The sequence below is a fragment of the Dipteris shenzhenensis genome, chromosome 30, assembly GCF_047967505.1.
Source record: "Dipteris shenzhenensis isolate YYH24624 ecotype China chromosome 30, Dip_SZ_1.0, whole genome shotgun sequence".
NCBI lineage: Eukaryota > Viridiplantae > Streptophyta > Polypodiopsida > Gleicheniales > Dipteridaceae > Dipteris > Dipteris shenzhenensis.
In genome coordinates, this window is record NC_141625.1 from 48,456,239 (window position 1) to 48,478,120 (window position 21,882).

The 21,882-nt window shown below is 44.4% G+C and overlaps 1 protein-coding gene across 2 annotated transcripts in view; it reads left to right on the plus strand.

Moving 5' to 3' along the window:
* Positions 1–21,882, plus strand: part of LOC147882246 (glycoside hydrolase family 2 protein) — a 47,299-nt gene that overhangs the window by 21,164 nt on the left and 4,253 nt on the right. For both annotated transcript variants that reach the window (XM_087402114.1, XM_087402115.1), the window contains exons 4-6: positions 9,313–9,371; positions 12,871–12,919; positions 19,560–19,790. In XM_087402114.1, coding sequence (XP_087258240.1) covers positions 9,313–9,371; positions 12,871–12,919; positions 19,560–19,790 — 339 coding nt within the window. The remainder of the gene's footprint in view (positions 1–9,312; positions 9,372–12,870; positions 12,920–19,559; positions 19,791–21,882) is intronic.

Here is a 21,882-nt window from a genome sequence, read left to right on the forward strand (position 1 = left end):
TTCAGTCCATGGTTTCCGGACAGCAAGGAGTTTTGGCAAACCCAGTTCAGTCAGGTTATTTTGGTGGTGGTTGAGTGTTTCAGGCTATGGTCAGCCTACAAGCCCAATTTTCAGGTATGCCTACTAGTCAAACAGTTGGGTTTCAGCCTAGTTTACAGCCCATGGGACAGAACATGATGTATGCAAACGTTGGAGCAGCCCCAGGGATGCAAACAGGTATGCCTAATGTAGCAACAGGTAGCCTTGCTTTGGGAAATATGCAAAATTTGGGTGCTAGTCTAAATAGTACAACTTTTCCTAATGCTGGTAGTGTGGGGGATAGAGTGAGTGCTGCTGTCCGGTTTGCCTAGGCACCTGTTCATGACAGTTTGGCACCTCAAGGGAAGTTGAAGGACTTTAAAGAGGCAGGTGCAGCCGTGAAATTTGAGACATTCAGTGGGGTGCAGGACAAATTTAAGGCCTTGACCCTTTTACAGCAGTTCGATGCAGCCTACATAGGAGGAAACTTCACAGAATCATCCAAAGTACGCCGGGCTGCAAGTTTTCTAAAGGGGAATGCACTTCAGTGGTAGACCACTATGCTTATGCAGAGCACCGTACCAAACACGTGGGTAGGTTTCAAGCAGGTGTTTTCAGTTGCGTGGCTTACCACGACTTTTGAAGTGGATATCATGACTGCTTGGCATGAGCTGAATTCCAATAATTGCCGTAATTTGGAGGAGTATAACAGCAAGTTTTGGGCGGCTTTGTTGCTTGTTAGCTCCTACCGGATTGTTCCTTTCACTGAGCAGGTTGAGAGTGCATGTACGTGGAATGTTTGCTTGTCTTTTGCCTAACAAACATTTAGTGTTTCCACTTGGTTTTCTTTTGAAGGCAATCGAGGACGTTTGCCTTCTTTCAAGAGGGGGGTATGTCACGAGGACATGAAATTTTGGGACTTTTGATTTGTGACTCTCGTAATTTGCGCGTGACTGCCTTGAGCCTCTGGGACGCGAGGGTCCGGCCATGGGGCAAGACTTGGGGAATTAAAATTCCTAGTGGGCCCTTGTAAATAGTGAATGTGCGCCCAGTTACTAGGCAATTAATTCCTAGGGCCAAAGTGTGCAACAGGGGGGCCAAAAGAGTGGTGCAATTAAAAAACTACTTTTAGGGGCCAAAAGAGTGGTGCAATTAAAAAACACTGCTTTTTGGAGCCTAGGGCTTTAAAAGGGGGAGGGAGCCCTTCTTTTGGATGCAGTTGGCCAAATCAGTTCCAGAGGAGCCAGATCATCAGTTTCAAGTGTTCTAGAGCCTGCCTGGGAAATCTGTTTTTACCCAGGGGCCAGTTTCAGGTGATCCAAGGCTTGCCAGGGAGATTCGTTTTTACCGAGGGGCCAGTTTCAGGTGTTCCAGAGCCTACCAGGGAAATTCATTTTTACCTAGGGGCCAGTTTCAGGTGTTCTAGAGCTTGCCAGGGAAATTCGTTTTTACCCAGGGGCTAGTTCCAGGTGATCCAGGGCCTGCTAGAGCAAATCGCAATTGATCCAGGAGTCTGTTGCAAGTGGCGATTTCTGCCAGGGTGTTTGTTCCAATTTGCGATTTGCTTTTGGGCTCTTTCAGGCTGTTCCAGGTGCTTGCGATTGGTTCTAGGGTTGTTCCAGGAGTTCTGGACCTATCCAAGCTGCTCTGGGTGAACTGCAACTTGCTTTTTTCAAGCTTTCAGGCTCTGCAAGAGATTTAGAACTGATTTTCTGGAGCTTTTTGGGTGTTGTGGCTGGTTTTGATATCTTTCTAGGCGTGGGTGTTCTATTCTAGGCTGCTTCTGGGCTGTGCCAGGGCGGATTTAGCTTATCTCCGTAGGATCTAGGGTTTTCCAACCAGGGTGACCTTTCTTCAGTGGATTTTGGGTAGAAGAAGGCTTGTCTTTGCCTGTTTTTGATGTTCCCTGATTGGTTGCTGGCTACTTATTGCGTTTGGGTTTCTTTCCTTGCGAAGAAGGGTTGATTTATGCTGTTGGGCAGTGGCTAGAGAGGCTATAGATTGAAGGAACTCGCTGGGAAGTGTTTGGTTGTTTGATTGAACCAGAGTTCAGCTGTTGAGGCTCAGGAATCCTGCTTGTGTGGCTAGGTAGTCCAGTGGCAACCCCATTCGGTCGAACATAGTCAACCAAAAGGATCATGACAAGGAACTTTTCTACATAGGATCTTACCATTTGGCGACTCAATAGGGAGTATCTAGCTGCTAGTACTCACATGTAATGGTATGGGTTGAGGTTCTCAACTTCTAGGTGGACCGGATGCCACCATTCCAAGTTAGCGTAAAGAGCCCTAGTTATGGTATGCTTTTTTAAGCAAGGGGTCAAGCATCTGATCAAGTAGGACCTTACAGCTGGAAGTCAAATAGACTTGGTCCTTCACCACTCTCGGTGAAAAGTTTGTTCTTTACATTGGTCACTATCCAGGTCGCACTTGAGGGTCTAGCACCAAGGGTATCTCAAGCATCCCACCTCTCCCATGACTTACACAGGGCCTTGCGGCAGTTCCAATTTTCCTTTTATCGGGTACACAACAAGATGAGCCAACATTACACATCTGAAAAAATCAGAAGAATTTTGAAACCAGCCTCAACAACGTAAAGGGTGGTAGGATCCACTTAAATACAGCATACACAGTAAATAGACAAGTAAATATGCACCACAGAACAAATCATAGGGGAGCTAGAGCGCTCCTACTCAGAAACAATAGTGTGAGGACCATAGAGCCCAATAATGACACCAACTGAAAAACTGAATGTAGTCGGGGGTGGTGGTATACCTCCCAAACAACCAAAACTGCCTGCTAAAAGCAATACGAGAAAAACGGGCACTAAGATAAGTCCCCAATCTGGGAAGAAAGTCATGGGCAACCGGGCAAGTCCAAAGTAGATGAAGGACTATCTCCCTTGGATGCAAACCAGATGGACAATGCGAAGAAGTAATGCACCTAGCAGCCAACTTCCAAGCAAGAACCCTCTAGTAAAGCACCAACCAAACACCACCACAAGAAAAGCCATTGTCTAAGTAGGAGCTTATTGTTCCAAATACGGCCAAGGCAAACCTTCCACCAAGCAAGCGGTTTGCCAAGATACCAAATAGAAAGACCTTGCTCATGAATCCATGGCTGTGGTAGAAGAAGATGATCAACTTTCTTGGCAGTGAGATCTACAAAGGAGAAGGAAGAATAACCTGGAATGCCTCAATCAAATCTCCAAACCAGAAGAGAAAGATCAGTAAACAAACAGGGAACTGGTTGGAAAGGAAGCAGCATGGTAGTGAGAATATGCTTGATAGGCCTGTGATGCATAGCAAAGAGCTGGCTTGTGGAAAAGAAAAAGTAAGACCCCTGTCATCTACGTCATCCACTGTGGAGGTACCCATTCAATGTAGAAAGTAGGCTAGGCCTTCCTAGGATGAAGATGAGCCAATGGCGGGTCAAAGACCTGGCTCCAATGAACACTCTGCAGACAGAGGGTATTTCCAGGATCCGAGGGAGGGCGTGACCAATGCAAGTATTCCAAAAGAATCTGCCAATCTCGAAGTAGGCGAGTAGAAGATGGACAACCAGTAGTAGTACCATGTAGATGCCCAAAGATACCATCCGATAGAGCCGGAATCCACTGCCCAAATGCATTAGAGCGAAGAGAAGGAAACATACAAGAGAGCATAAGTGTCCATGGCTGATGCTGCTCTATAAAAGTAAGCAAAAGTGTAGCCTTGCAAGCTATCACATGAGTGTGAATATTTAAAATATTTAAACCCCCATGCATCTTGGGCGAGCAGACATAGCTATACTTCGGTAGGCGAACCACCTTACGATCCATTTTGATGCGCCAAAGGCATTCCATTGCCTTGGATATGAATTTCTCAATGTCTGTAAAAGACCAAGGAATCAATGGTAAATGAAATTGCACATAGGCCATTATAATGGATTGCACTATTCAAAGGCGAACATGCAATGACCATGTGGAGAGCTTCCAATAATCTATCTTATGAAAGAGCTTCTGCAAAACCCATAGTCTTTCTTGTGCAAAGAAATATGCCTATGAATGAGATAGCCCAAATGACGGACAATGAAAAATCAATCCAGGTCATAAAATCCAGTGCCTATCACTTGCATGGAGAGGAAGGAGTTTGGATTTGGCAAAGTTCACTTTCAATCCAGCTGCAATCTCAGCAGATGAAGAGGGCAGAGGAGCAGCGAATAAATTCCGCAAAATAATGCTGAACCATCTCATCAAGCTCCTGATTATTTATTGTCCAAGAACCATCTGGACGCTGAACACGATGCAGGGAATGCATTCTGCAAGAAGTATGGAGGCTTACAAAAAAAGAATTGGATGAACAGCCTGGATCCTACATGGCTTCCTGGCGGGAGCGGAGCTGCCATTTCCTTAATTTCCTTTGATCATTTTGAGCCAAGCAATTAAGAGCGGCATGAAAATCCTTGCTAACTGAAAGGCAATCTGTGTTGCTTCATCACAGTAGTAAAGCGTTGAATCTGAAGCTTTGCATCAGCCACTTTGGCCCGTAAATCACCCAAATAACACTTGCCATACTCTTTGATCAAAATCTGGATTCCTTAAGAAAATTGGTCCCAATCCAGATCTATCATAGAGTGCAGGGTGAGTCTGGTAATGAGACCCTTAACCACGACTAAGAAGGGGTAGTGCTGTAAATAGGAATTGTTCACCAATAAAAACCTTTTGAAAGGGAATGGCACATCATTCACTGGCAAGCCAAAACCCAATGTCATGAAGATGGGAAAATGATCAGATAACCTTAAGGCATAATCCACATTCATGTGAGAGGTAAAATTATCAAACTGCCTTGCATGAAGCATATACCACCGATCTGAGCGAGCCCAATATTGGGTAAATGCATTATAATGAAATGTGTACCCATCAATATTAGGCATAAGCTGTTGCCATAGATCACAAGCATGCAAAGAATCAACCATATGGGACCATGCATCTTGTTCCCGTCTCAGCATATGAGATCGATGAGTGTAACTGCCAATAGTGGCAGGGGAGCTGTTAAAGTCTCCACAGATAAAAGCATTCCCGCACTTGGGATAATCACCCAAATGATGCCACATTTCAACACGAGCAAGAGATGTATGAGAGGCATAGACCGAAGCAAACTGAAAAGTATCTCCATTTATTGTGTATCAGAGAATGATGTAGCATCCACGTGGATCATTATATTCTAATCGAGGCTGCAATCATGATGGATGATCATGGCAACACCAGAAAAGGAAAAGTGCCTAGCATAAGATATATAAAATCCTGCAAAGAAACCCTTGCGACCAGGAAAGGAGTGCTGACTATGTTCTTGCAAACAGACAATATGTGGCTGATGATTCCTTCTTCACTCTTAAAAATACTCAGCAGGATCTTTCGCAACTCATTAGTGCATTGACCCTATATGGTTTGGCTGCTGGCCTATAGGTCAATTTCCAGGAGCCTAAGTTGTTGCCATTGCATGCTAAAGATTGGCCTCATCTTTTTTGGCCAGGGGAAATTGTTTTGCCCACTCAGATTGTGCGTCATCTTGGATATCCCTTGGGATGGTGGTCACTTGCCGCCAACAATGGATTGGGTACGAGACAAGCTTAAAAAGAAATTGGAATGTTGGAAATTATCTACTTGGCCGCTCCATGTTAGACTTCGTATTACTCAATCAATTCACATCATAGTTGCTAAGCTTTATAAGGTTTTGATGCCTTCACCTTGGATTTTAGATAGAGCAAATCAGACTTGGTGTATGCATCGTGATGCCACATGGTGGCTGAAAGATTGAGGTGACTTTGGACTTCCAAAGTTGCTCTTCGTCAACAAGTTTTCTTGTGGCGGGTGATGCTTGGATTATTCCATTTGGTCAACTACTGGCTCACAGACATATTGCTGCTCTATTTGTCACAGATGTCAGGCTCCTCAGGAATCTCTGGCTCATCTTTTTTGGCAATGCCTTGACACTCGTGACTTTCTTTATTTTGTGCAGCAGCGCCTAAGGGGTTGCTTTCCTACAGCTTCTTTTGGAAAGTTTTTCGGGCTGTTTGGAATCCACCCAAAGTAGCAAGGATTTGGGCTCATTATTGGGGACTCTAGAGTCTCTGGAAAGATCATTTCTCCAAGTTTTCCTTCTTCTGGGTGTCATTGAGGCAATCTTTCTTTGATTGCCCGCGTGCTCATCAGATAGATCATACTCTTTTCTTATCTTATAATGAGATTTTCTGATCTTGTAATTATCAGCCCCTTGTTTGGTAAGCTTCTACAATCATGGGTTTAGTTCCATGAACTAAACCATGCAAAGCATATGTATCCACAAGATGATCAATATAGCAAAGCATCAGATGTGTGGCAATGGCATACAAGAATGCACTAAGAGGATGTCCTTGGCATACTAAACGATGAAGAGTCCACTGATAAAAAATGTCCCCAGATACTATGCAAGCAACTTTACTATCACATAAAGCCAATATACAATATGTTGCATTTTTTCAGTTGGAGTTCACTTGTGTTCACTTGTGGAAGCGGGCGAGGATTGGCTGAAGGCAAAGCCATCTTCAATTGGGGTGGAAAGGCTGACTCGAACACTAATGAGCTCTGTCCGACTGAAAAACTGCTTAGGATAAAGAAGAGGATGAGGGCGAGATGGAGAGAGAGGCTAGAAGAGGAAGAAGATAGAGGGTGGGGGGGGGGGAGGCTGAAAAGGAGAGGTTTAGGGGGGGGGATGGAAAGGAGGAGAGGGGATGAAGGAGGAGGGGAGGGGAGAGGCAGAGGAGCTGAAGGGGTAGGAGAGGAGAGGAGGGAGGAGGGGGGGGGTGGGGGAGGGGGGAGGAGGTAGGGGCTGAAGAGGAGGCGGAGGTAGGGGGCGAGGGTAGGGGCTGGGGCAGTGGGGGGGAAAGGGAGGGGGTAGAGGGCGGGGGAGACGGCTAAGGGAGCCGGGGTAGAGGGTGGGGGAGACGGCTGAGAGCGGGGGAAGGAGGCGGGTGTAGAGGGCAGGGGAGGGGGGCTGAGCTGCAGGAGAAGGGGCGGGTGTAGAGGGCGGGAGAGAGGGCTGAGGGAGCGGGGGAAGGGGACTGAGGGAGGGAGGCAAGGAGAGGCTGAGGGAGGAGGGAGAGGTGAGGCAGGGAGGGGAGGAGAGGGGGCAGCTAGGGAGTCGGGGAGCAGCAGCAGCTCGATGTCCCTGCTAATTTTATTTGATCTAGGTGCAAAAGATAACTTCATCACGCATGATCTGTCCTTGTAGCTAGGGATCAAGACGGAAGAACTTGGACAATCTCTTGATGTCCGATAGATATTTCAGGGAGAATTAGTGCCAATAACTCCACTCATTGGCAAGCTCAGAATCCATGTGTGGGGTTATGTGGATTAAGAAGATTTCTTTGTTTCACCTTTGGACCAATTCGATGTAGTTTTGGGAATGCCTTGGTTCCACAGAAAAGGGGTTGATCTTGTGATGCCAGAGAGAATGCTTGTTATCAAGCATAGAGACAAAGAACATTGGATTTTTGCCAAAGGGAGAGGATAGACCATTCCAGTTGTATCAAGTGTATTTGTTGGAAAAGCAATTAAAAGTTCTATTGTTGCCAAAGGGAGGGGAGAGACCATTCCAGTTGTATCAAGGGTATCCATTGGAAAAGCGATTAAAAGTTCTATTTCTGATTACATGATTTTTGTTAGAGAAAAAGAAGATAAACTAGAAGCTGAATTAGATTCTCAGGATAGGGAGATTTTAGTTTCTAGATTTTCAAAGATTGTTTTTCAGATTCTTTGCCAGGGGAGCTACCGTAGAGTGGCCCGAAGATCACAGGAAGTAAGCATCCAAATCATCCACCCTGTTGGGTGAATGCAGCCCAGAGCAAGGAGATCATGGCACAAGTACATGATTTGCTATCCAAAGGACTCATCTGACCCACTTCTTCTCCTTTTTGTTCCCCAGTGTTGTTAGTCCAAAAAAAGGATGGGTAGACTATAGAGCTCTCAACAAGATGACCATTAAGAACAGGTTCCCGATTCCTCCCATAGATGACATTTTGGATAGGTTGGAAGGGGCCACGATCTTCAGAAATAAGGATCCATCCTAAGGACATCCATAAGACAGCCTTTCGAACAATGTTTGGCTTATATGAGTTTCTAGTCGTGCCTTTTGGGTTGACAAACAGACTAGCAACTTTCAATGAATGATGGATGAGATTTTCAGGCCCTAAGGCATTTGATGATATTCTAGTATTTTCCACCTCTGAAGAAGAACATAAGAGGCATCTTGCCATATTGTTCCAAGCACTTCGGAATAACAGACTCTACATTAACAGCAAAAAGAGTGAATTCTTTCCAAATGAGATCCACTACCTTGGTCATATCATCTCCAAGGAGGGGATTCAGATGGACCTAGCCAAGATTAAAGATATTCAAGAATGGCCAGAACTGAGTCCAGTACATGAAGTTTACTTCTCTTATAGGCGGTTCATTAGACACTTTGCTGATATAGCAGCACCATTGCATGATTTGACCAAGAAATTCGCAGTCTTCAGGTGGGGAGGTGGCAAAGCACAGCTTTCAACTCTTTTAAAAACCAACTAAGTTGATCCTTCTTGTTCCAGACCTACAACAAACCTTTAGATGTGGATTACAGTGCATGTGGAGAGTGTGTGGGAGCTGCTCTTCACCAAGATGGTCGTGTTGTGGCCTACGAGAGTCGGAGACCGCGTGATGCAAAGAGCTATATGAGTATTTTGTGAAAATTGGCATCCCATTACATAATTTATAGGATGCAAATTTCGTTTTTGAACTTTGCTAATGGTTCAAGCTCCTGCAATGGTTGGAATGAACCATCAGGCATACATCTCGTAGACTCCATGATATCTCTGTCCTTCATGCTTGCAAAATGGACAAATGATGACTTGAATCGTTGACTATACCAGTGCCAAGTATATGTTTTGGTAGAGGTGTTGGAGAATGGCTGACAATGCTATTGCCAAGTATTTATTAGGAGAAAATGACCTTGGCCCTATGACATTCATGTTGCCTAAATCTTTTCTTACCTTTAATTCATTTGACACAAACTTGCATGCCATCAGACATACTTTGATGAAATGGACTTTTTCGTGATGGTTATTCCTACTTGATTAGTTGTTTGAGATTTTATAAAAATATGTCCAAGTTGTAGCTCTGTTAATGAACACATAGAGGACCAATTCTCTTCACATTTTTTTTGTTAAGTTATCATTTTTTGCCCTGTTGTTATCTTATAAATGTGTGACTGATGTATGGAGGAATTGTTGTTTGACTAAGATTGCTAAGGATGTCACAACACAATATGTGCAAGGATGGGACTGGATGGCTCCTATACGGTATCTTTCTCTCCTCATTGCTCTTTCATTCAATGGATTTTATAGTTTATAAATGAACTTTAAAGGCTTTCAATGATACAATGTGCCAATTCTGTTATAAAATGATCTCTTTGAAAATACATAATGCTGCAGACTAAAAGAAGCAATATTGATTAATCAAAGACACTTCGCTACACCATTCTGGTAGCATTTGGAATCCAAAGAACTTTTTAGGGTAATGCTCATAAAATATCATCATCACCTCCGATCATACCACAATGCTCATAAAATATCATGATTATTTTGAGTGCTGATTTCAAGTTCATGCTTTAAATTAAAAAGCTGTAATGATCCCGAAAAGCATTGAGCTTATGTGAATCAATCCCCAAGTGACTAACAAATCAGGATTTGTTAAATTTTGATAATGTGCACTATGCAACTAACTTGACTTGTTTGGGCAATGCTACGAAAGTAAGATAAAAGAAAATTGTATTCATTAAAGAAATTCCGAAGGGTCTCTTATACAAAAAAAATGATGGAGGCGAAATATTAATGGAACACTTTTGTCTGTATTGGTATTAAATATACTCCATATTTTTCTTATACTTCAACTAATCACGTGCTACCGAAGGTATTTATAATCTGGTACTTTCTCAAGCATAGAAGACAAACGTTTCATAGCCAGGTTCTCAATGATTACCACTAGAAAGGAGGCTTGTGAACCAATCTAGCCCTTGGTATTTGAAAACAAACAATTATGAAGCTCCAAATGGGAAATGGTTAACATCTCCAATGCGTGTATGGAGGTAAATCACAGAAAGATGGTGATGTATTGGTGCTTTGGTGAGTCTAGACATTGCGGTGTAGGTAAAAAGAAGGTCATATGAAATGTAGGGAGTTGTGGTTCCCTCGAGGCAATTTACCTCACGAGAGAGCGTGCAAGATACCTATCGCACAACTTTCAAGGCCACTATGAAGCTGCCCTGTTCCAGTTGGCACTTGATGTTGAGGAAATCGTACCTATGGATTTCTCATGTCCAGCTTACGGGTAGCAGTCCAACACATGAATGACAAGAAGAAGCATTGTAGAAAGGGTTGGAGAAATTGTCAGAGATTGATGAGTTGTAGCTAAGGGTAACCTAATCGCGAAGCATAATCCAAAGGAGGGGGCATGACCCCCACATCAAGAAACACAAATTTATAAAAGACAATGCTCATTTTGCTTTTTAGCACTAAATTGGCAAAGAAGCAGAGTCTTTGTCGATTGTGGGTCGTTGTGTACCGAAAGCAATTCCATGATAGATGGGATAGACAGTCTTGAAGACTTGGAAGGGGACAAATTACCAAATCTTGTCAATGGAATGAAGATCAAGGAATTTTGGCTGAAGGAAAATTTTGTTGCATTGAGGGGCCCACAGTAATCAATGAATGGGCATAGTTGGTAGATGGCCGTTTAACATCAAATTAGGATTAACCTTTCCAATCACCTCACCACCAAGGGTCTCCAACCTTACCTCTGATGGGCGGAAAATTGGGTCCTCTACCACCAAGCAAATGTTTGGCACCCCTTGAACATTGACACTAAGAAAAGAACTTTTTTTGCATGGATGACTGCATTACTAAGTGGCGTTTTTGTTCCTCTTTTTCTTAAAACTGATGTGTTGAGGGAAAATGGCGAACCCTCTTGACATCCTTCTTTTCTCCCTTTCTAGAAGGCTGGCTTCTTTTGGATTACTAACAGCTAGACTCGCTCTCTGGCTTCTTTCAGCTTGGATTGTTTTCTTTCCCTTAACTAGCGTGAAGGGTGTCTCTTCCTTTTCCACTATGCATGCCCATCTTTGAAGCTCAAAATCTTGTGTATTAGCTACGAATTCTTCCTCCTCCTCCAAAGTGTCATCCATTTTGTCATCATTGACAATGACCACTTGATCTTTCTTCGAGGGGGTTAGAGGGGCTTTCCCCTGTTCTGCCGGCAAGATTGATGGGCTTCTCTCTCTGTGGTTCAGCTTTTTCCTCTTTTGATTCAGCCTCCTGGGGGGGACCTTCGCTCTCTTTTTCCTTTCTCCTACTGACTTTGGCAGGACAATCTTTGATGAAGTGTCCTCCTAGACTGCACAAGTAGCAAGAATTTGGAATGTTTTTGTAAACAACTCTCTGAAAAAATTCACTTTCATCTCTTGGTAGGTGGCAAGGTCCATTAGGATGCAAGCCTGGGGATTTCCTCTTGGGCTAATGAATCTTTATGTTTCAAGGCCAAGAAACTGGCCAAGCAGCGCACACAGAGCGTCAATATGCGGAAATAGGGAGAGCGGCAAGTTTGGGAATTCAACCCAAATTGGCGCTTTGGACGGGGGAGGCGAGTCAAGGCTAAAGGGCGGTTTCCAAATTTGCACAGATAACAGCTGGTTTCTGATGGTCCATGTGCCATTTTGCATGACCTCTATAGCCATTTCAGGCTTTTCAAAAAGGAAAACCATGTACCCCTTGCGAAGAAAGCGTATGCTAGTGACGTTGAGACCCTTTCTCATCCCAAAGTTGCACACCCATCCCTCCAAAAAAATAGCAGGCAGTCATGGCTCGTGAATATACCCGATGGCAGCACAAGCACACAACCACTTTGTCATTTCGTTAAGAATACCATTGTGAACTTTTACCGTTGGGATCTTACCTTTTCCAGGCTTTCCATTTGATCAAGAACTTGTCTCATCTTTTTCGTGTGTTCTTGCTCCGTTGGTGGTCTCTGTGTCTTCTTGTTCTAGTCTTCTGAAGATCTTCTTAGCTCTGGGGTGAGCATCTCCCAGGCTGTATGTTTAGGTACCCGGGGGCCCTCAAAAAGGCTGCGGCTTCCTCCCTGAAGAGCTCCAGCATAGGTCCCTTATGCCGGCACCTCAGGCATGGATTTTCCCCTCTGCACATTCTGGAGCATGTCAGAAGGCTTGGGGGCTCCATTGGGCTGTCGACTCTAGCTCACGGAAGAAAAAGACTGCACTTTTGCAGCGTTTTGTATCATGCTTCCTTTTTGTCCAAAGCTAGGAAAACTTTTTGGAGTGTTTTTTAATTCTGCAAACAATCTCCTGAGTACGTCAGCTTTGCTAGTGCTTTTCTCCAGTTCACGGATGTCCAAGTGTAGCGTAAATCCAGGAAAAGGGGAGGCGAGATTCGGCCTATCTAGTTGTCTTTCTTCAGTCACTTGCATGTCTGCATCGATGTGACTACCTGTGTCCACATTGTGATTGAGCACGGGTCCCTGAGTATCTTGTGGCTAGTTCTGCCACTAGTGGCGGCTAAGCTAGCTGAAACCCTATCATCACCGCTATCGTTGGTGGACGCCATGTCCCTCGCTGTAAAGAATTCTAACGGTTTGTGATAGCGTAAGTGTACCATTATGCATGCAATTGTTACTTGTAACTTATTTGTTTTAGATAAAAGAGTTTGTATAAGAGAAAAAAGGATTGTTTTTTCATGGATTTATTTAATTTAATTTATTTGAATTATTAATAAGTTAAGAAAACTGTTTCAGGGATAGAAACACTGGGATTTGGGACGAGGTCTCTTTATCAACCACTGGAGTGAGTTTCATCATTCTACACTTACTCTTGAATGCAATTAAGGCCATTGTAGGAGGAAAAAATTAAAAGTTTTAACTTAAGAGTGTGATAATGATTTTATATTGAGAAATAGTGAAGTCTGTTGTGCATTCAATTTGTTTCCTTGTATATGTCAAGGTAAGTGTTGATATAAAGGGAAGACAACGTGTTGAAGGCTCGTTAAGATGATTTTTATTGTATCCGATTTGAGGTTGTACTTTTTTGGTCCAGCGTGTAAGATTGTAAGCTCATGTATGTGGCTCATATGTGTGAAAAGATCTACATCCACTTTAACTTCAACCATCCACAATCTCCTAGCTGCCCAAGAATAGACACAAGCTTGGTTTTATGTGAAATTGGCATACAATTCATTCTTTGAGGATTTGTGGTCACCATCCCGACGGTTGTAGAAGATAAGTGGCCTACATTTTTGCTTGTTTGGGATTACTATGAGTTGGTTGGGAGGGTTCTTTGGGATGTATAAAAGCAAGCGCATTGGTTATTTGGGATTAGTATACTATTTTGGATTTGCATTTTTCCTAGATTTACATTTTCCCTCATTTGGGATTTACTGTTTGAGATTTACATTTTTTCTTGGATTTACATTTTCCCTCATTTGGGACAACCATGCTTGTGATTTAGCCTGTAGGCCTTCAAATTGTCTACTCTCCCATATATCTATATAGGCCACAATCAAAGTTGCAATCCTCCTCTCCAAACAAACCTTCTCCTCTGACTATTTGGTGAGATTGATGGCGTTAGTACATAATGCATCCTCCATTTGTGTCGTTGCAATAATGCTCCTGTGAGCAAGTACCTTGGGCAAGATCTTGTCCCAAATTATGTTCTGTAAGTATTGTTGGTCTGCTCCACTCAATTTATTTAGGTCAAGGGAAGTGATTGAGAAGGTTCAAGATCTCTATGGGATATCTAGGCTATATGGAGGATAGGAACTCATATATCGTTGAGGGTTGGCTTGACAAATGCGATGAGGCATTTTCCATTTTTTTTTGATGTGGTCAATCATGTGATGAAAATCTTCAAGGCCACACACATGTTTACAGAGGCTATGGATAGATGGTGGACAAAATAACAAAAGGATGGTAGAGCTTGTGTTACTTTCGAGGATTTAAAAATAAAAATTCCTTACCACCTGATGATGCTTCAAGAACTTGGAATGAGTACAGGTACCCTAGGTAGGAGAATTTGTCGGTGACAAAGTACACCGAAAAGGTTCATGAAATTAAAGGACTCATGATCCTTTGCCATAGTCTGTGCAGCTTAAATATTTTGTCTTTTGCTTGAATGATTAGATAAAGATGAAAGCCAAAGACAAATATTCTTTTATATTTCCCCAGAGAAAATAAAACGTCTATTAATGCTTGAAAAACTACCCCGTGCTTCTAGCCTCCATAAACGGACTGAAGACGGTACATACAATGCAAGGCTATTTAGAAAACAAAACCTGTTCCTAGGGCACCGGCTCATTGCCTAGGTTGCCTCAGGAACAGGGGCTTACAGCCACAGAGGTGGTCTATACATCCAACGGATATCACCCATGAATAAAGTGTAAACAATCCCTATAGGCCAAGCCTTGTTGCAGAAGCGATCCTACCTTTTGGCGGCCCCTCTCGATCCTGGAGTGCTGCGTTCCCAGGTACCGCACAACGTGAAGATGATGTCTTGCAAAATGGCCACTAGGGTGGCCGTCGGACTCGTCGTCTGTCCCCCCATCACTTGATTGCACCGAGCAACCCAAATGTTCCAGGCGGTAATGTTGTTCACCGTCTCCCAAACATTGTCCTGTAGTGAGAAAGAGGGACGGGAGCAGGAAGGCGGTACCGCATCATAGGCGTGTATCCAGGAGACCTGCTAGCCATGGATCCTATAAGCTGGCGACACTAGGTCGATGGAAAAAGCGTGCCCACCCTTTGTGAGCCATGCTACCATCCCCCAAGTGAAGTCCCTCTGCATCTGCTAAGTACTGGTCACTATCCGAAAGGCCACAAGCCAAATCATGTGCACTGCTGTACAAACCCACAAGCAATGGGGGATCGTCTCCAACACGCCTTCTACACAACACAGGCACCTGCCGTCAAATCGCATCTGCTCTAGCCAGGGGCCGATGGGCAATCCTCCATGAGCCATCAACTAGGAAAAATAGGAGATCTCCCGTGGTCTCAAGCTGGTCCAGAGATGAGGCTAGAATCGCAAGATGACCTCCCTAGGAACATCCTGCTCTACATAGTGTCTTTCCCTTGATAGGGTCCAAGCTACGGCCTCTAGCTGAATCCGCTGACCGCTGCGCATCGTGTAAGAGAAGAATAGCACCTCCTCCACTCTGTCCGACTCTCCTACCCGCACCGGCCAGAACCACTCCCCTGGGTCCCATTGCAAATCACGTAGAGGCCGGCCCTCCTAGAGCCAAAGGTGCCACACTTCTCCCTCCGGACCCGAGAGCATTGTGTCCGAGTCAATGTGCCAGGCATTGCTTAGATGGCCTACTTCTTTGATCCGCTACCACTTCAGCCCCCACTAGTCACCCACACTCTCTCCGACTCCGCCTGTAGTTCGTTGCGTGGTCCCACCTTGTAAAAGCAATAGAAGAAAGAGAGGAGAGTGTCCCTCTAGAAGCGGACACTAAGGGATAACCTTGTCCTTGAGAACTATCCATCTTAGCAATGTGGAGTCTAGGGTGATAGCAGGCCCTCCCACCAAGAGGCCGCTATCACTGCCTTGATCTTTGTCATTCTGGTGCCTACCCCTCTCAAATGAGCAAGCGTCTGTGTCTTGGCCGTCTCCAAGCTCCGAACATCCTTGTCACTGAGCCCAACCGATGTGCGTCCTTTGACCTAACATACGTCCCTCCGCATCCCAGACCTCTGGATGCCAGATAAATGGCTAATGCTCAAACTGCTCCAGGTTGGCCCAAATTAGTCCCATTGATAGCCGCTGCTAGAATTTAAAGAGGCTCCTCATCAAGGGTGAGCCCTTCCCTGTGAGGGAGGCCTCTGAAAAGATCCATCCGTGTGACTGCTGCCATTGTACACTGGTGCGAGGAGTGTTCCCAAGAAGCGCGCGCTGAAGGAGGAGCTTCCAAGGCTTTGCGCTTGGGGTGTGACCTCGAACCACTAACTTGCCCAAGAGGGCTTTGCTCTACATGTCTAAAAAAATGATGCCCAGTCCTCCGTGTGACTGAGGCTGAATCAAAGTTTGCCATGCGACTTCAGGTCTAGTGTTTAGTGTGCCATCCGATCCCGCCCTAAGGAAATCCCGCACCAATCGTCTCAACTGCCCCATGCATCCCCGATGGAAGCATCGACAAGATGGGAGGACCTTGTTGATTACCAGCGCTCTGTCTGCAAGAGAGAGTTTGGCTGAGATCTAGTACAAGTCTCTAGCACCAGGGCAACTTGTTGCTCTGCTGAAATGTCAATCCCAACCTGGCAGCCAAGGTATCTCGTAGTCTGCCCACGCGGGATCCACCAAAAGCCAAAAGCCGAGCCCCAATCCCGAACCTCCTGGACCTCCTCTGAACCTGTGAAGAAACCAATTAATTTGATCTAGTTGATTCGGGCCACGGAAGCCTCACAATAGATGGCTAGAGCCCCCCTAACCACCTCTAGGCTCGTTGTGGTGCCCTCAACATACAAGGATGTGTTGTCGGCGAAATCCGAGTGAAGCAGCTCCTAATGTCTGATGGGAAGCCACATCCCCGTGAGCCCAGCTGTCAGGGCGCGAAGAAAGTGGTCCAAAGCCTCCGCTACAAAGAGGAAGAGCGGGGTGGCAAGGGGACAGCCTGGGCGAACCGAGTGTGAAAGAGAGAAGGTCTCCCTCGTGTATCTGCCAATGATCACCTGACTGGGGCTTCCCACGTAAAGAGCCGACACCCCTCTAATCCATCTGTCCGTGAAGCCTAGCCTCTGCATCGTGCCCTTCAGAAAGGACCACTCCACCCTGTCATAGGCCTTCTCGAAATCCAAGAGAAGAATCGCGAGAGGCTGTGGATCCAACGCCTCCCAAAATGTGAAAATGTTGTCTAGGATACTCCTCTCCTAAAGAAAATATGTTTGTGACGTGGATGATGTCCGGAAGGTGGGGCCACAACCGCAAGCTCAAGACCTTGCCTAGGATCTTGTATGTGGTATCCAAGAGCGTAATCGGTCTCCACTGCCAAATGTCCGATCTATCTCCCCCTTTTGAGATCAGGCATATCTAGCCTCAACTCAAGTACTGCGGGAGTGACGGGAGTGAACCAGAGTCAAAGATCTCCTAACAGGCAAGACAAAAGGGCCTACTAATGAGCTCCTAGAAGCTCAGGCCGTGCTCTTGTGTGGGCTCATTTTTTATTGTTGTATTGTCGTCTTTGTCAATTAATAGATTGTCGTTTGCATTGGATCAGATACTAGGCCTTATGGACCCTCTGGCTTCAGCGAAATCATGCATTTCTGAATTCATCTCTTCAGCATCCTTACGAGTTTTTCCGGACCTCATTGCGACAGTCCTTGAGATTCGACGGAAGCACGGTGCTTTGCCTTCTTCATCCTCTTTCAAATCGGCAAAGCTTGTTCTCGCAGATGGCCCTTCTTCTTCCCTGCAGCTGGATCTTCTGAGTCAGTTATGCTCAGCCTCTGTCACAGATGTTCCTTCATCAGGTTCCCCGTTTGTTTGCTCTTTGGATTTTGCCCTTCTGGTTTCAAGACTTCGACAGGCTCAGCAGTTTGGAGTCTGTCTCTACTTTATGGGGAGGATTCTTTCTGCCGCTCAACTTTGTCGTTGGGCTGAAGTTGCAATGGGTCCGGATTGTATTTCCTCCTTTGTCTTTCTGGGCAAAGGATTTTATTATGCCCACGTTTCTTCAACTGATGTGGTGGAGCGGCTAGTCAGTCATGCTGGTGTTCCTGGGGCTGGTTTCTTCGCTTATGTGATGCCCTGGGATCCACTTTTCGATCCTTCTGCTACCCTTCTGACTCACTGTCTAGTTTGGATTACTCTCAAAGCGCTCCCTGTGCCTCTTCTTCAGCATCTTCCAACTCTTGCAGCTTTTTTGGGAAGGCCTCTTCATGTTCCGAGATAGGAGTTCTTGCAAGCTTTTCGTGATGTTCGCCTTTGCGTTTTGTGGGATATGACGCAGCCCATGCCATCTACTTTGGATCTTGATTTGGGATTTGTCCATCCGATGCGCATCAGGCTGCATTTGGCATCTTTTCCCACTGCATGTTATCGGTGCCGACAGGTTGGTCATTTTGCACGTGATTGCCCTTCTATATCCAGGCCCATTCCTCCTGCTCCTTCTTCAGCTGTCAAGGTTACTCTCCCTTCTCCTCCAGTTTCTGCTATGGCTTCTTTGGAGAAGCCTTCTACTGCTCCGAAGCACTACTGGAGGAAGGTAGATAAATCACAGGCAAATCTTCCTCTTGCTGAAGAAGCTCAAGTTTGCACCCCTGTTGAGCACCATCAGTCTCCTTCTACTCAGGATATGGATGTACCCCTTGTAGAGGGGATTTTACAAGATAATATGCATGCTCTCTCTCAGGATGCTGCCCCTGCTCTTACTCAGGTTGATCCTCAGAATGAAGCTCAAATGCTAAGTCCTGCTTTATCAGATGCAGCTTTTTCGTCGGAAGATACATATGTTGATTTAGCCTCTTTGCCTTTGATGCTTGTGCCAGAGTTTTCTTCTGTTCGGGATGCAGAAGTACCTTTTTTACTGGAATCTTTTCATCCCATGTTACAACAGGTTTTTGACCCTGTGATTCAAAAATTTCGGGTACCTGCCTATATCAAGAAGAATCAGAAGGGCCAAAAACAGCTTGTTTTTATTGATGGTGTGGTTTCATCACTGCATCAGTTTTTACCGAGCAACAATTTGAAGTTGGAGCATGCTGTGTTTGATCCTCCTCCAGCTTGATATGTAACTATTTACTCGGCTGCCTCATGACTTTTGCTCTGAGGCTTTACTTGTAAATTTTTCCCACACAGAAATATAAGATTTCACCCAAAAAAAAAAAAAGTGTGTGTGAGTGAGTGAGAGAGAGAGAGAGAGAGAGAGAGAGAGAGAGATCTATTAATGTCTTCCAGAGGCCTCATGTGGCTGTTCTTTACTAGAACAGCTTTTATTGCTTTTAGTTGTCAGTTTTTTCGTATGAGTAGTAGTTGTTCCACACTGGAATAGCTATGAATGTAAATGCTTTTTAATGGAAGATTTCTTTTACAAGAAAAATGTGTGTGTGTGTGTGTGTGTGTGTGTGTGTGTGTGTGTGAGAGAGAGTGAGTGAGAGAGAGAGAGAGAGAGAGAGAGAGAGATCTATTAACATCTTCTGGAGGCCTTGTGGGCTTGAGAGACAAGGTACAATCAAAAAGGTAACTCAAACAAGCTACTATGGGCTGAAGCAAAGGGCTCATTAATATGATATTATTAATGTCCATGAAATATCCAACATGATCTGTAGGACAAAAAGATGGAATATCATGAGATTATGAGTTACAACTCTATGCATAGCTGTCAACTATCTACTCTTGCTGTCTGTAGATTGCTCAAGTTTCTTTTGAGATTTTCTTTTTATAATTCTTTAATCTGGTTATTCACTTGCTAAGTATGTTGGAATGTGTAAATGCACAGCCGCTGAAGATTTCAGATCCACACCTGGTTAGCTCTTTCTTTGACAACTTCAAAAGAGTTTATTTACACTCATCCACGGGGATCACAAACACAAGCTCTGAGTCTATTACGTGCGTCATTAAATTGCAAGTGGGACTTGATTCTAAGAAAAATACATACTCCATTGAGCATTTCAGTGAGCATAAGCTGGTGATTCCAGGAGAAACAACAGTGCTGTTCACCTTTCCCCCGGTGAGTCCTAAGCTTAATGTTTCACGTAGTTTTAGACATATTTGAATCTACAGCATGTAGTAAAACTATGCCCAACCTAAATCTGCAATGCGAAAGTTGTGTTACTCCTTTAAGTTTACTTCTTGTAAGAAGCATTGCATGTCTTCCATTTTTAACTGGTGTTTCTTAGTAATGTAAGCACATTGACCTGGAAATTACAGAAACAAATCAATAATATAAATTCTATACAAAGAAAGCAAGCACTTCATTGGGCCCTTTATTTTTTTCTACTGGTTTACATGCCTTTCCCCCCTTTGCAGCTTGACACATCCATGCGAGAGTCCCCTTTCCGTCTTAAGTCCTATATGGGACAACCTTGCATCCCACATTTTCTGATGTATCTCTCCAATTCTGCTTTCTTGTCTTCATTGCTACCTATTTGTCATATAAAATGTGTTCCTCCTCGGTCACTCTTAGAGGTGCCTTTTACACCTCTAGGTGGAGTCTAGTTAAGCACCCTAATCTCATCTATATGCCCTGAGCAATCGGTCTCTATATCATGAACAAAGGTCGCAAACATCTCTAATCCAACCGAGCCAAGAGACTGGAGAGAGAGAAAGAAAGAAAGAAAGAAACATATATTAACGTCCGATCAGAGACCGATTGCTCAGCGCACATAGACGAAATTGGGGTGCTTAGCTAGACACCACCCCGGAGCGCCACATGGCTGGGTCTGTTCCAGCCCCCCAGTCTGTCCTAATTATGGGCTGATAGTCAGCCCTCAGTGCTGCCCTGGGTGGCCCAGTGGGCTGCCCCAAATAAACCTAAGGACTCTGATTTGCATCCTATCATGAGAGTAGTTCCTTCTATAGCCTCAATCAAGTTGTTCAGTGTAACCAAGATGTAGTAGCTGGGCCTACATTGACATTTGCAGTCAACAGCACTACTCGGGCATCTGTATGGCACACAAGTAGAGGGGAGAGAAGAAGGCCTATGTCTGTGATATGTGCTAGCTTGCATGTCTCTATGAGAAAGCCTATCTAACTAGTTCCATCTCTAGACACTGATCCTTATGTCACCCCTTTTTGCACTGTGAAAAATTCTATCTAGATCCATTTCTTGATTAGTTCTTGATTAGTGTGGTGCAATTGGCACAATGCTTTCCCTTAATCAAAGAAATATTCCAGTTTCAAGATTTGAAAATGGGTTTGTACCTTGACTCCCCACTCCTCTTACAATCTCTTCAATGTTCCTTTTTGTCTGAGGCTAGACTTGACCCCCATACTTGGGAGAAATAGAGGATGTCTGGTCGTACCAAAGTGCTGCCTATGGTATTTCATGCTTCAGCTGGCAAAGTTCCTTTTTCTGCATTTATTTTGCAGTTCGAAGAACCTTAAAGACCTTCTGGCAAGGATTCTGCGAGCAGGTTTCCTCATGTTCTAAGCACATATATCTATAAGAATAGACTACTTTGAGGACTTCACCTTTCAAATCATAATAAATCTTGTGACTATCTTACCTTGACTTCAATGCATTGTTTTAACAATTCAGCAACTGTACCTTGATAGAAATGTATATGAGGCCAATTATCATATATCTGTAAGAATAGACCATTTTGAGGACTTTACCTTCCAAATACGCAGTCAACTTTAAGGCCAATTGATCATAAATCTTGTGTCTATCTTACATTGACTTCAATGACGGTTTTAAAAATTCAGCAACGGAACCTTGATAGAAATGTATATATGAATCAGAGCTGAGAACAGTCGTGTTATTGAGGCTAGAAAAGTCCTTCACAGAGTATTTTTAAATAACTTTGTCCAAAACAAAGCTCTTTCGTGTTTGAATGTGGATATCTTTGGAGATCTACATGCACAGAGGCTTTGGATGGTTCCTAGGTCCACCCTGCACACACCATGGCCAGTATTTGGATAGATATGGTACCCATCGTGGTGGCCATTTGGGGGAGCACATAGGGGTCTTCACGGGCAGACCAGGAGGACTGTTTGCCTTAGGAAGTGGAGTGGCTCTTCATTCTTCTCGGAGTCCTTGAGGTGGTACTTTCAGCCTCAACCTTGGATTTTCTCTAGCTCTCTCACGGGAGTTTGATTTT